Below are 12,538 nucleotides of genomic sequence, written 5' to 3'. Positions count from 1 at the left end.
ACATCTTGGGCCCATGCCCATAAGATCATTATGTATGCCATGTTCTGTGCTCCAGGGCTTTGAGTGGAACCCAGCCTAGTCTAGGTGGCATGTTTTCCATGGATGCCATCATGCTGGTGATAAATAAGTTTAGTGGAGCCATAGAAGTGGGATGGGCTGACCATCCTACCTAGGAAACCATGAAATGACATGCCTAAAATGTCCCCACACCCGAAAGTAGTCACACAGTTCATTTGATCTCGGGTTAGAGGGTGACTTTGCTTCTTCTCTTCCTTTTCCTTTACTTTCTAGGGACTGAGAAGGGGAAGCCTGCTATACATCTTTCTCTACTGAGAACAGTATTGACAAGGAACAAGCCGCAGCTGGCTGAGAGTCCACCCCCTGGTCCCCAGTCTCTCTCACCTGCTCCTGTTGCTGCTTGGCCAGCTCCATCTGCTGACGCTGTTTCTCTATCTGAGATGCAGCCAACTTCTTCTGCTCATCGTGGGCAGCCAGGAGTTGCTCCCGTAGACTGGTCAGCTGATTGATCATACCCATGAGCTGCCGCTCCTTCTCAGCGAGGCTCTCAGGAGTCCCTGAGAGGAACACAACAGGAAGACACATAGGAGAATTGAGAAGGCAGCCACATTTCCATGAAAATGATTCTGCTACAGGGAGGAGCTAGATCAGCTACCTGATTGGTCCTGATTGGTAATACACACTTATGTAACTTCTTTTAGATTTTCCTTCAACAAGGAAAAGCAATGGCTGCTTGCTTATCAATGATATCAGAACCAGGCTGAGGAGACAGCTCAGTTAATGAAGTGTTCACTCGGAAAGCCCAAGTACATGAGTTTGATGCTCAGCTCCTACCCAGAATGTCAGCACAGGAATCAGAGCTTACTGTGGAGATGGAGGCAGACTGATCCTAGCTGCTTTCTGAACAACAAATCTTGCCAGTCAGAAAGTCCAGGTTCATGGAGAGACGACGAGGTGGTAAAAGGGAGGGTGGTGAAAGTAAGTGAGAAAGACATCCACTGGGGTCAACATCTGCTCTCTCTGGGCATAAGCACACCTGTGTACATGTGCCAACTCATGTGCACAAATGCACACACAAAGACACACATGTGCACACACATGCACATACAAAAATAAAGGATGCCGAAATGAGCAGACACTCTGACATTTTGCAATAAGTAACCTATGGCTTTTGTATCTTTTATGAGTAAATTACAAATCGCTGGTGAGAGTCTTTTGATTCTGAGGTTCTATGGTAGATAGACTTGCAGGAGATAAAAAGATGCCTGAGCCAGAGTTCTTGCCCTTTATATTTTGTTGTAAGTAAACAAGCAAGACAAAAGCAAGGAAAATTCATAGCCAAATTATGGTGAGATCAAGGCATTGTCAAGAATAGGATCTGCCTCTTATACTCTTGCCTCTTGACCCCTTGTTCCCCCTCTCTTCCCATTCCCCCCCAACATGGTCATGACTGGTGTCCACTTCTCTACTCTCTCCTTCTCTCTGCCTTTGCATCTGCTTCCCTCTTAACTCGCCTCCACATGCCCCAAATAAACTCTATTCTAAACTAAAAAAAAAAAAAAAGATCTGCCTTTCATTTTTCAAAAAAGCTTTATTTTATTAATTATGTGTCTGTGTATGCTTATATGCACATGAATGCTGGTACCCCAGGAGTCAGAAGATAGTTCTGGCTCTCATGGAGTTCCAGGAGGTTGTAGGTGATAGAAACTGAACTGTGATTTTTCTGGAAGAGCAACAGCACTCATAACCACTGAGCCACCTCTCCAATCCTTCCTTTATTTATAAATCAACCAGGAAGATCAGCATGAGAATTTCTTTGTTAATATAGGGGAAAGACCTTGGCTCCCCTGTGGCCCAGTGATAGCACATGCAGTAATGGGTTTATCACTGGGCACCACAACCAAGGAGGGAGTTTTAAAACATGACTAACTGCATCTCAGATCATCTTCTCATTTTCAAAGCCTGAACAGTCAACAAGGCAAACATCCAAGTCTGAGAGTACAACAGGTTCCTATTGAGGGACAAAATGAGGTTGGCCGATGAGAATCACCTTAAATTTACCCGAAATCGTACATGAATCTAGAAGCTGACAAGACACTATGGTCATTTAAAGGAAGTGTGGGGTCCAGATATTTACAACATCTGCCATCTTAAGGCAGGCTCAGTACTCACTCAGCAGTTCAGCAAGGTGTGCTGCACACCGAGACGGAGCTGAGCCGAGCTGAATTGTCCTTCTAGAACAATCAGAGAAAGAAGTCCTCTATTACCATAGGTGCTAGCTAACAGCAGGGCTGGTTGTGCTCCTTAATTTCAGTTTTCAATTCAAACAGAAGACAAAGCTCTTTCTAATGATACGATTGCCACCTGTATACACAATTACACCGGCCTGCTCTACCTCAGTCACCCTTGCCACCTGTATACATGATTACACCGGCCTGCTCTACCTCAGTCACCCTTGCCACCTGTATACACGATTACACCGGCCTGCTCTACCTCAGTCACCCTTGCCACCTGTATACATGATTACACCGGCCTACTCTACCTCAGTCACCCTTGCCAGCCAACTGCATCACTTTTTATGAAGGAAAAAGTTCGTTTTTAAAAAGGAAGAGTAGCAACAGTGAGTGGATTTTTTTCATATCTTTACTTGGAAAAGACACAAACTTTTAAAAATACAGTTTGTAACACATCTTTTTAAGGAACACATAGAACGTGATTCGGAGTAGATGGATTTAAGGTAAGAATCACTCTTTGTGATATTTCATTACCATTTATTTATTATTTCTATGTGTGTTCGTGCAGTTGTGTGTATGCCACAGGTTCTCTCACTCTGTGGTGTGTGTGTGTGTGTGTGTAGAAGCAAAGGCTAACCCTGAATACCATTTTGATCAAATGAATAACTGAACCTAATCCATAGAAATTGAGTTAGACTGGGGAGCCAGAGAACCCTAGGAATCCTTCTATCTCCATCGTCTCAGTGCTGCTACTCCTGACCTTCCATGGGGGCACCTGACATCCAAACTCAGGCCATCAAATCTGTGGGGTAGGCACTTAACCAACTGAGCTTTCTTCCCAGGCCTTCCTTATAATATTTCTTTTTATGAACACTTAGCTTTGTTTGGGGCAGTTGCTTACTCGATCATGGCAACTCCGTTAACATCTTAGTGTGAGTGTGACGTTGCTGGGTACAGTGCAAAGGTTATCCTCCTATAGTTCAGAGGCTGACTACTGGGCCTCCATGGCTGCTTGCGGTCGTTACTCTGAGAATCCTGTCTCAATGCTGAGCACACTGCTCCCCGGTTCCTCCCTGACTGGTCAACAGAGGAACTGTTCAGTCAACGACTGAGCAGGGCAAAGAATATGGCTGAGGATCAAAACTCATGTACTTGGGCTTGCAGAGCAAGCACTTCCATCTCCTCAGCCTGGCTCTGGTCTCTTTGATAAGTAAGCAGCCATTGCTTTCCCTGTTGAAGGAAAATCTAAAAGAAGTTACATATGTGTGCATTACCAATCAGGACCAATCAGGTAAATGATCTAGTTCCCTCTAGCAAGGGAGGGGGAAGGAAAGAGAGGATGTGAGAATTCACTACAGGGAGTAAGTCCAGGAGACAGCATGAGAGAACACCTGGAGCCCAGAGAATGAGAGCAGTACGAAAATGCAAGTATTGTGGGGCTTGACTGGGAGGGAGCCAAATTATCTTAGAGGATGAAAACAGAGTCACACTGCTCAGTTGTTGTACCCTGAAAGCTTGTTAAATACATATAATAGTCATATCTCAATGCTTTAAGAGCTAGCTGGGTTAAAAGAAAAACTGCAACAAATATTTATTAAAAAGCCACTAGCATCTCAGAAGTTTGTGTTCCATCACAGCTGAGGCATCTTACTAAGAAAAATGAGCTATGTGACTATCTCATAGTCTAGAGACACACAGAAAGTTTCCCTTCGTGGAAATGTTTATTTGACATTAAGATGCTATATCATTACTAAAGCTCCGAATTGTGCACACAGTCCGAGGCATGTAGATATCCCTCAGTTAATAGCCAATATCGTATCTAAGGATGTGTATTACTCCTGAAAGACCCTCACATACACAAACACAGGGCAGGAAATATAGATACAAATGAATACTTTAAATGTAAAACCCACAAATTATCTAAATATCAGGTCAGGATAACTAGTCATGGGGCATCTAAGCTGGGGCGTGTTGTCGTTTTGAAGAGTGATGGCGCGGGTTTCTTCATGATGGCTGCCCGCGTGAGGTGCTGGATGAAATGATGCATCGGTATTAACCCTCACCTCATCACATACATCTCACATCACCACGGGGGAGAAGACTGAACGGTAGTGGATCCACACATAGGTAGTAAATATTTTAGGTGACGAGATTATACGTTATCTTAATCTTTTCTTCATATGTACATATTTGCTAAATTTTCTAGAGATATTATATTTTTTCAGGAAATGTATCTCACCTAAATACACAGCATTATAATTTAGGCACCCCAAAGGCACAAGTCCATCAGTACAAACTGATACAACGCAAGGGTATGCAAAAATACAGTGTGTGGTGGGGAGTATCAAGAAAAGCTATTCTGGCTTTCCAGACAGGAAAGATCAGCAAACACTTTAGACTGTCACTAAGCTATGTAGGTAAAATATATTTCATGTTTAAAATAAGATGTGTGACTTTTACATTTAATTCTAATTTTGTGAACCTTGAGCCTACTCCAGAGTGCCTTCTCTCTAGGACTAAAGATGGAATCTGGGGCTTGGGGCATACACACTCACACTCTTCCAAGGAGCCACACCCTAGGTCCTCACTACTCCTCCAGTTCCAGTGGAGTAACACACAACTACTGTCTGTGAGCCCAGGTCATCACTGAGACGTCAAGACCCCATTGTACTCACAGCTCCTCATTGAAACATCAGCTCCTCCCTACCACAGGCAAAGCAAAGGACATAAGCCTGATAGACAACAAGCCTGAACCCTGGCTAATGAATGACAGAAAGAATAACCTCCTTCATTTTTCACTCTTCTCATGCTTGGTCACTGTGGGTTACTGACTAGGGGCTTTTATTTTGTCAGTACAAAGACTAGGGACTTTTATTTTTATAGGTACTGCCTAGAATTCAAGTTTGGGTTGCTGAGAGCTGTCTAAACTCTCAGCAGCCCAAAATTTTACAGTGATCTCAGTTTCTATGAAAGTCCTACACTAGAACAAAATGATAAACTTGAGGGCTGCATCTCCAAACTCCCTCATTTTCCATAATGACTGTGCAGTGTAGAAAGAGGCTCACCCAGTGGCCCGTGGACAAGAAGGGGCTACTGAAGAGTCAAATAGCATTCTAGAAACACATACACAAAAAAGGAGAATATTACCTAGATCCTAGAATATTACCTAGATACCAGACCAGAAAAAAAGAGTCAGCAGCTAGTGTCTACTCCTTTAAACCCAGAGGCAAACAGCACATCACTCTAAGGAGCTTCCTTGTGTGCAGTGATCTCTGATTCAGAGCCACATAGCATGTCCCTGTGTTTTGAGGACTGTCATTGTTGCTGGTGACCCATCTTCTAGCACATGTGTGTTTGGTTCTATGTTAGTGCGACCTTAGCACTCTAGGAATGAATTCTAACTAAAGGTAAAAAAATATCCACTGCCATTCTTTCCAATGTCCTAGTAACCAAGGTGGGACAGTCCCATGTGCTCTCACAGGCTCCTCTGAGGTAGTGTGGGCCAGAGTGTGTCTTAGTATAATGAGAAGATCCTGTGGATTGAGCTCCATCTCCAGTTCCTGTGACTCGGTGAGGACCAGAGCCTAGCTGGGAGCCAGTTGTCCCCTTCAGACTTTGTGTCTCTTTTCTTGGGCATGCACGGGAAATCTTGTCCACACTGGAACAGAGCACACATCTCATGGATCTGTGTTTCTACAACCATGTGTTGATCCCCGACAGGCCTCTCTCTTACATCACCTAGGTAACCCTTCTCCATCCCTCCTACCACAGTCTATTGCTTTCCCCAGTAAATCTGAGATTTAGGAAAATGTTCTGTGTGCTATGCTTGGAAGAGGACATCAAAGCACGCCACACAAGTCACAGCAACAATGACCGCCCCATCCCCACCATAGTAGTGTCATCATGATTATGGGGCAACATTTGTTTTGTTCTCCTCACAGAGCCCTGCATGACAAGCAGCTTCCCCGTCCTCCTGCACTGTCATGCCCCTGTACCATTTTCTCCTTCCACAGGATGCATCTTTGAATCCCTCTACAGCAGCACACACTGTTACTTGTCCATTTTTCCCTTGTCTGCACCGGGTTCTCACCCGTAGACACAGTGCATGTAGTGATCCGGAGAACTTCCTTGGAGAGGAGCATATTGTTTAGGACACATGATCTCATCACTAGACTCAAGATGGTTTCTCTTGTGGCTCATACCCCCAAAATGTCTCTGGACATCCCTCAGCTTCCCATACTCATTTGAGGATTATAGTTAAGCAGAGGCCAGCGTAGGGATTACGTTCAGAGAAACAAGTCCTTAGGTGATTGTGTCATGTGGGAACATCACAGTGTTCTTAGATAAACTCTAGGATCAGAGTATTCCTAGGTGACGTCATCTGTGGTATCAGCTGTCATATTTGTAGCCTGAAGTTGAAAATAGTGTTGAGAGCCAGTGAGACAAATACATCTTCAGACTGGCTTCTTCCATTCATTGAGTCGCATCTACAACACAGGGCCTGCGGGATTCGCACTACTCTAAATGTTAGCACTATGCACAGGGTAGGCGAGGAAAAAAAATGGCTGCCTATAGTGTAACCCTATATGAAAGAGATAACAAATTAATAAATACTCAGGCCCTCAAGATGGAACTTGAAGACCAGCTCCTCTAGGAACCTCTCTTAAACACTGACATTAAAGAGGTGATAAGGCCTCATTTCCTGTCAGCCAATATTGTGCACTGTATGTCGTATCCATAGTGACATTCATTTAATATGTCACCTGCTGGACTATAAGCTCTATGATAACAGAACACCAGCACCTTCCGAATTGTTGTTGTTTACAGAAGGAGGCCACACACTTCCTGGAGATATATGTGTGTGTGTGTGTGTGTGTGTGTGTGTGTGTGTGTGTGTGTATAAATTAAATGAAGAGGACCAACCCGAGGAAAAGTCTGAAGGTCACACAAGTCTATGCACAATTCTATCTACAAGGCTGATCCTTCAAGTAATTTTTATTACATTCTAACAAGCTCTCCTTGACATGGTTGAAGAATAAAAAAAGAGGAAGAAGAAAAGGGGGATAGATAGATGGGCCAATAGTTAAGGGAGCCATATGCCCTTGTAGAGGAGCTGACTTCCATTCCCAATACACACACAGGGCAGCTCTCAACTGCAATCTGCAGGATCAAGAACACTTAACTGCTGAGCCGCCTCTCTAGCCTTCAATAAAGATCAAACATGTCTGCCTTTCTAATACCATTCAAATAACTTCTATCAAGCGGATAATACTCACATACTTAATGTGCCTAAGATGTTAATACCAGTTTTTTTCACAATATCACATTATATTTGCTGTGTTTGAATTTTAGTCAACATGTCATATCTAATATGATATTTTAATTAATTTATTTATTACTCCCTTTTTATTGTATGCATATGGGTATTTTGCTTCCAAATATGTCTGCCTAGCACTTGTGTGTCTAGTACTGGAGGAGGAAAGAAGAGTGCACTGGACTCCTTGGAACTGGAGCTATATAGATACAGGTGGTATGAGCCATTTAGTGTGAGCTATGAACCAAATCCTGGTCTTCTTTAAGAACAGCCATGATATTGACCACTGAACCACCTCTCTGACACTAGCATGGAATTATTTTTATTGATGTTTGCTTCTCAAATATGCTCTGGTTTCAAAGACTTGGCCTGATATAATGTTGAGAAGGTCAGTGTGCAGACAGTCTGGGGACATAGGAATGTGTGAATGGGGAGAACTGGGTGCCAACCACTCTGGCTGGAATGTCATGGGGTCCCTTCAAGAACAGTCTGTCTAGAAGGGTTCTCAATACTTAAAAGCCCTTAGAGATTGTCTTGTCTAATGTTAGGAGAGACAGGCCATTGCACATCATGGAGAAGGCACAGACTGTATTAACACCACAGCTATAGTATGTGGTTTAGGAAAACTACCTCAGCTTATTATGAGTTTCTAACAATCTATGAACTGGGATAGGATGGCCATGGAAATTTTGTAAGGAATTTGTTCATGGAGTGATAAGTAATAAATACTTAACTGTGACTTCCCTTAAATGAGCAGATGAGGAAACCACAAGATATAACCTTATTTTCTCTGGGTACAGGGAAAAGTTGGGGTCACATGGCTGCTCACTGGTGTGGCTGCAACTCACCCCCTGACTAAGATTAGTGTGGAGCTGGAAAAGTGAGAGGTTGGATTGAACCACCCAACAGTCCAGATCATATTTTCTCATGCTATGGAGGAGCCTGTATCTAAAATTTTACAATTTAGCTTCTCTCAAGTCTGTAAATTGTTTTAAATGGCCAGATACCAGTGTTGATGACGTTATTGCTTTTTCTAATGCAAGATCAGATAAGATATGGTCTAAGTATTTCCTATCATACCTGAAGGAAACATTTAGAAGCATCTGTCTTGCACTCAGCACAACAGATGTCAAACCCTACACTCATGGCCCCATCCCCCACTAAGATCTGGCAGCATTATGCTCCCCACATCCCTAAACTTGCTTGTGTACCCAAAAGCAAGCCAACCACTGGGCCAGAGAGGGCACAGATGCTTTGATATTTTTAGGAGCATCACAAAGGTGCTCTCACCTAACACTCTGTGTCATCGGACTCTCTTCCATGTCATGAAGTTTTAAAATATTTGTTAATAAAACATGAAAACATCACTTAGAAGCAACTACAAAGGGTATCAAGTGAGCCTGGAGAATTAAAAACATAAACACTTCTTTCATTTGGAAGTAATGGACTCCATGTGATGTGCGTGATGTCGGGTTGACTCTTCATTAAACATCTTCAGGGTACATCAGGACTCCCAGGAGATCAACACCCCCACCTTCCCTGAAACTGAGCAGTCTTACACTCTTCCAGTCCGTGTGCGAAGATGTCCCTTACAGGTTATTCATGGTGACACTTCTGGCCCTCAAAAAACTACAGGGCCCAAAGTGAATGGGTTCGAGAGACTTCTCAAGTGATAGAAGCAAGAACAGACAACAATGTTTACCTGTTTCAAGTTTGCAAAGGTCTAAATGAGTTGGGTAATTTCTGGATACAGTCCAACTGTGTCTTTGAGTCAGTGTTCTTTAATAGCCCAGAACAAGCAGTCTCAGCAAGCTGGCCTGAGATGCCAGGGATCTACCTGTCTGTCTTCTAGTCCTAAGATAACCACCAAGATACCAGATCCAGCTTAGATTGTAACCATGGATCTGGGACTTGAACTTATGTCTTTAAGCTTACAATGCAAGCCCTTTATCAACTGACCAAGCTATCTTACCAGAATTTATATCTCTTCCTTGAAAAGGGAAAAACAAAACAAATAATAATAATAAAAACCCGTGTCTGATTTCTGTTCTGTGCCTGCTTATTTTCAAGTTATCGTAATGCCATTTAAATAGAATAATTACCTCTTTCAAGGCACATACTCAATATGCCTGTCTATTTCAAAAATGTACATCACCTGAGAGATTATCTTAATCCAGGTATTGACTCCACACAGTCTGCGTTTAATTCCTGAGCTCAAAGGCAATTGCATTGCCCAAAGGATTATTGACATGGATCCAGAGCTGTTCAGTGTATGTCATCTAGAAAGAGCAACATTCTGGACTTGAAGTAGTCATATTTTTATATTATCAAGAGCAGCTGGCATTTCCTTCTATAATACATAGACAACATTTTGTAAGATTTGAATAATAGAGTAGAACCTTTGAGTCCTGGACAAGAGAGATCTAAGTCTGGTGGTGGCCTTGTCCTGGACTTTTCTGAAAAACCTGGCAAGCAAACCACCTAATCAGCGTCCTACTTTCATCACAGCAGTGATGGGAGAAATAAATGAGAGATGTCTGCATGTATATGTGGATATTATTTTCTACAAGTGCATACGGCACGCAATAAGTAGTGCTCACAGTTGCTCGGCGGAAAAAAATGAATGGTTGATTTAGACTCGTCAAAGCCATCATGGATCCCAGACACTGTCCTCAGTTGAAGTGCCAATTCAGAGACCTTCAGTGTCAAGGAATTTCATGCTGGCTGAAATGTCGTGGGCCTCATGGGTAGCCAGCTGGAATGTCCCCATCCCCACTCACCACCAGGCTACAAAGGGCATCTGTCACCTTGTTCACCACTGCTGCTCAGAGCTTTGCCTGCAGATGACATAGAAGGTTTCTGAGAGATCTCAGTGATGCAACAGAAGGGAAGAAGCCATTTCCTCAGGCAACTCCTTGGAGTGAAGCATAAACGGACTGACTCTTGTGAGCAAAGCTTTGGAGACCAAGTGTTTCTCCCAAACTAGATCCTGCGAGCTCTGTGTGTGTACAGGGGATGGTGACTTCTACTCTGTCTTTAAAACCTGAATGTGTCACGTCTCCCAAGTGCCAGAGAATAAAGCAGTACAATACCAGGCAAAACATCTTGATGTTTTTGTCTTCGTTTTTGTTTTAAAGTGAATGTTAAGAGCCAGAGACATGGTCTTTGGCTAATGCCAAGCCTGAGGGCCCAGTCTACCTAGCACCTGAGCCCTAGTGCCTACCTGATGGAAACAGAGAACAGACTTCTTGGGAATGCACCCACTGACCTACACATAAGTACATGTGCAGATGCAGATACACACACACACACACACACACACACACATGCCCTCAAGTGCATAGGTACACAACAAATAAATGTAAGAGACAAGTGACTTTATGCTCTCAGAGGCCAGCAACTTCTGCTAACATTGTTTCTTGGGAAGAGAGAGTGAGCTAGAACTGAAACCCAATTATTCATGTACAGCCAGTGTCCAGCAAACCTATGTATTCTTCCCACTTGAAGAAAAGTTTGTCGCTCGTTCTTTTCGAGTATTAACCAGGAGAAGCACTTCCATAAAGTCTGACACTACTAATTGGTTTGAATGCCTTGAAAGTTAACACCTTAAAACTAAAGCACTAAAGAACGGAGTTTAGCCACTGGCTTGGCTACAGTGTGAGATCTGCAAAAGGCTCTCTCCATCACCCCGCCCTCCTCCCTCCCCCCTCCTCCCTCCTCCCTCATCTCTCTCTCTCTCTCTCTCTCTCTCTCTCTCTCTCTCTCTCTCTCTCCCCTCATTCTCTTCTCCTCCATTTCTCTCTTCATCTAATTACTTCAATGCCCGATATTCAGTGAAAAATTACATAAAACTGTCTGAGATAAGCAGAGGGGCACTTTCCAGGGAGATCCAGTAAACGCTGTGAGCCTGACAATCATCACCCTGGCATCCCCAAAAGTTCTAATCTATTAGGTGAAATGATAGCTGGCAAACCAAGCAACCACTCAGCACGCCCCTGCTTTCATATCTTGAAAAAGTGCGCAGGACCGCTCCTCCCTGCCCTCTCACCCCCTCACCACCACCACCACCACCCCCAGCCAGAAACAGCACACAAATACGTTAGCTTCACACCTTCCTTCCTCTGCCTGGGATAAAACGACCTCAGAAACAAGGCAGCCATTGTTCTCCAGACTTCTTCTGAGGTGGCTAGAAACCGCATTCCTGGGCACTGCCTAATCTTTGTGCCTGACCCCCCCAAATTCATTTACCCCCAGAGGCAATCTTCTATTGTACCCTCTGCACTTATGAACAATGATTCGTAATTGCAACTGTCACACACAGTCAGCAGGCAAAGAAACTCGGTGCTGTTTTCCCTACTTCTCTGGGAAACCTGAGCCGAACACCTAATAGCCATGCCCCGGCAGAAGAAAGACGTACAGTTGCTTTCAAAACGCTTCTGGAAACAGCTTTTCTGAACAGAACCAGAGGACAATGACTGGACTTGGGCTCTGAATGTGAAGCTTGAAAGACTCAAAATTAAAGACAGAAACTTCTTTTGTGGTTTTACTAGAGCATCCTAAAGTAGCCCCAGGCTAGCCTCAAAGGAGAGCACCGAGCCTCCTTCCCTAAAGCCTATCATCACAACTGTTGAGACTTTCAAGTTGGACTTGTGAAGGAAGAGGAGGGAGGATCACAAGGCTTAGGGCAGGCGGGCAGTCCTCTCTGCTCCACTCTTGGTGATGGCTGAGGTCAGTGGAGGAAAACAAGAGGTAGGCAGGCACTATACATCCTTTGCCTCAGGGATTACAGGTTAAAAGTCCACCGAAAGGCTGAAGTGCTTGATGTCCTAGAAAGTGAAGCCTTTCTCTGTGTTCTCCTGAAGTTCTGCCAAGCTCCAAGGCATGCTGATGATTCATTTAAATCTTCTTCCAAAGTCGATGTTGGTCAACAAACCTGTTGATGGATAGTCGCTCACTCTCCCTACCCGGTCAC

General features: G+C 43.8%; 1 protein-coding gene across 13 annotated transcripts in view; it reads right to left on the bottom strand.

The window, feature by feature from the left end:
* The window catches only part of Sox5 (SRY-box transcription factor 5), a 944,504-nt gene that overhangs the window by 190,573 nt on the left and 741,393 nt on the right, over positions 1 to 12,538 (bottom strand). For all 13 annotated transcript variants that reach the window (XM_085839787.1, XM_085839784.1, XM_085839788.1 and 10 more), the window contains one exon: positions 403 to 575. In XM_085839787.1, coding sequence (XP_085695913.1) covers positions 403 to 575 — 173 coding nt within the window. The remainder of the gene's footprint in view (positions 1 to 402; positions 576 to 12,538) is intronic.

This window comes from Mus caroli, unplaced genomic scaffold, assembly GCF_978045245.1.
Source record: "Mus caroli unplaced genomic scaffold, Mus_caroli_1 scaffold_7, whole genome shotgun sequence".
Classification (NCBI taxonomy): Eukaryota; Metazoa; Chordata; class Mammalia; order Rodentia; family Muridae; genus Mus; species Mus caroli.
The sequence above is the reverse complement of the archived record's forward strand: the minus strand, read 5'-3'. Positions and strand labels throughout refer to the sequence as shown.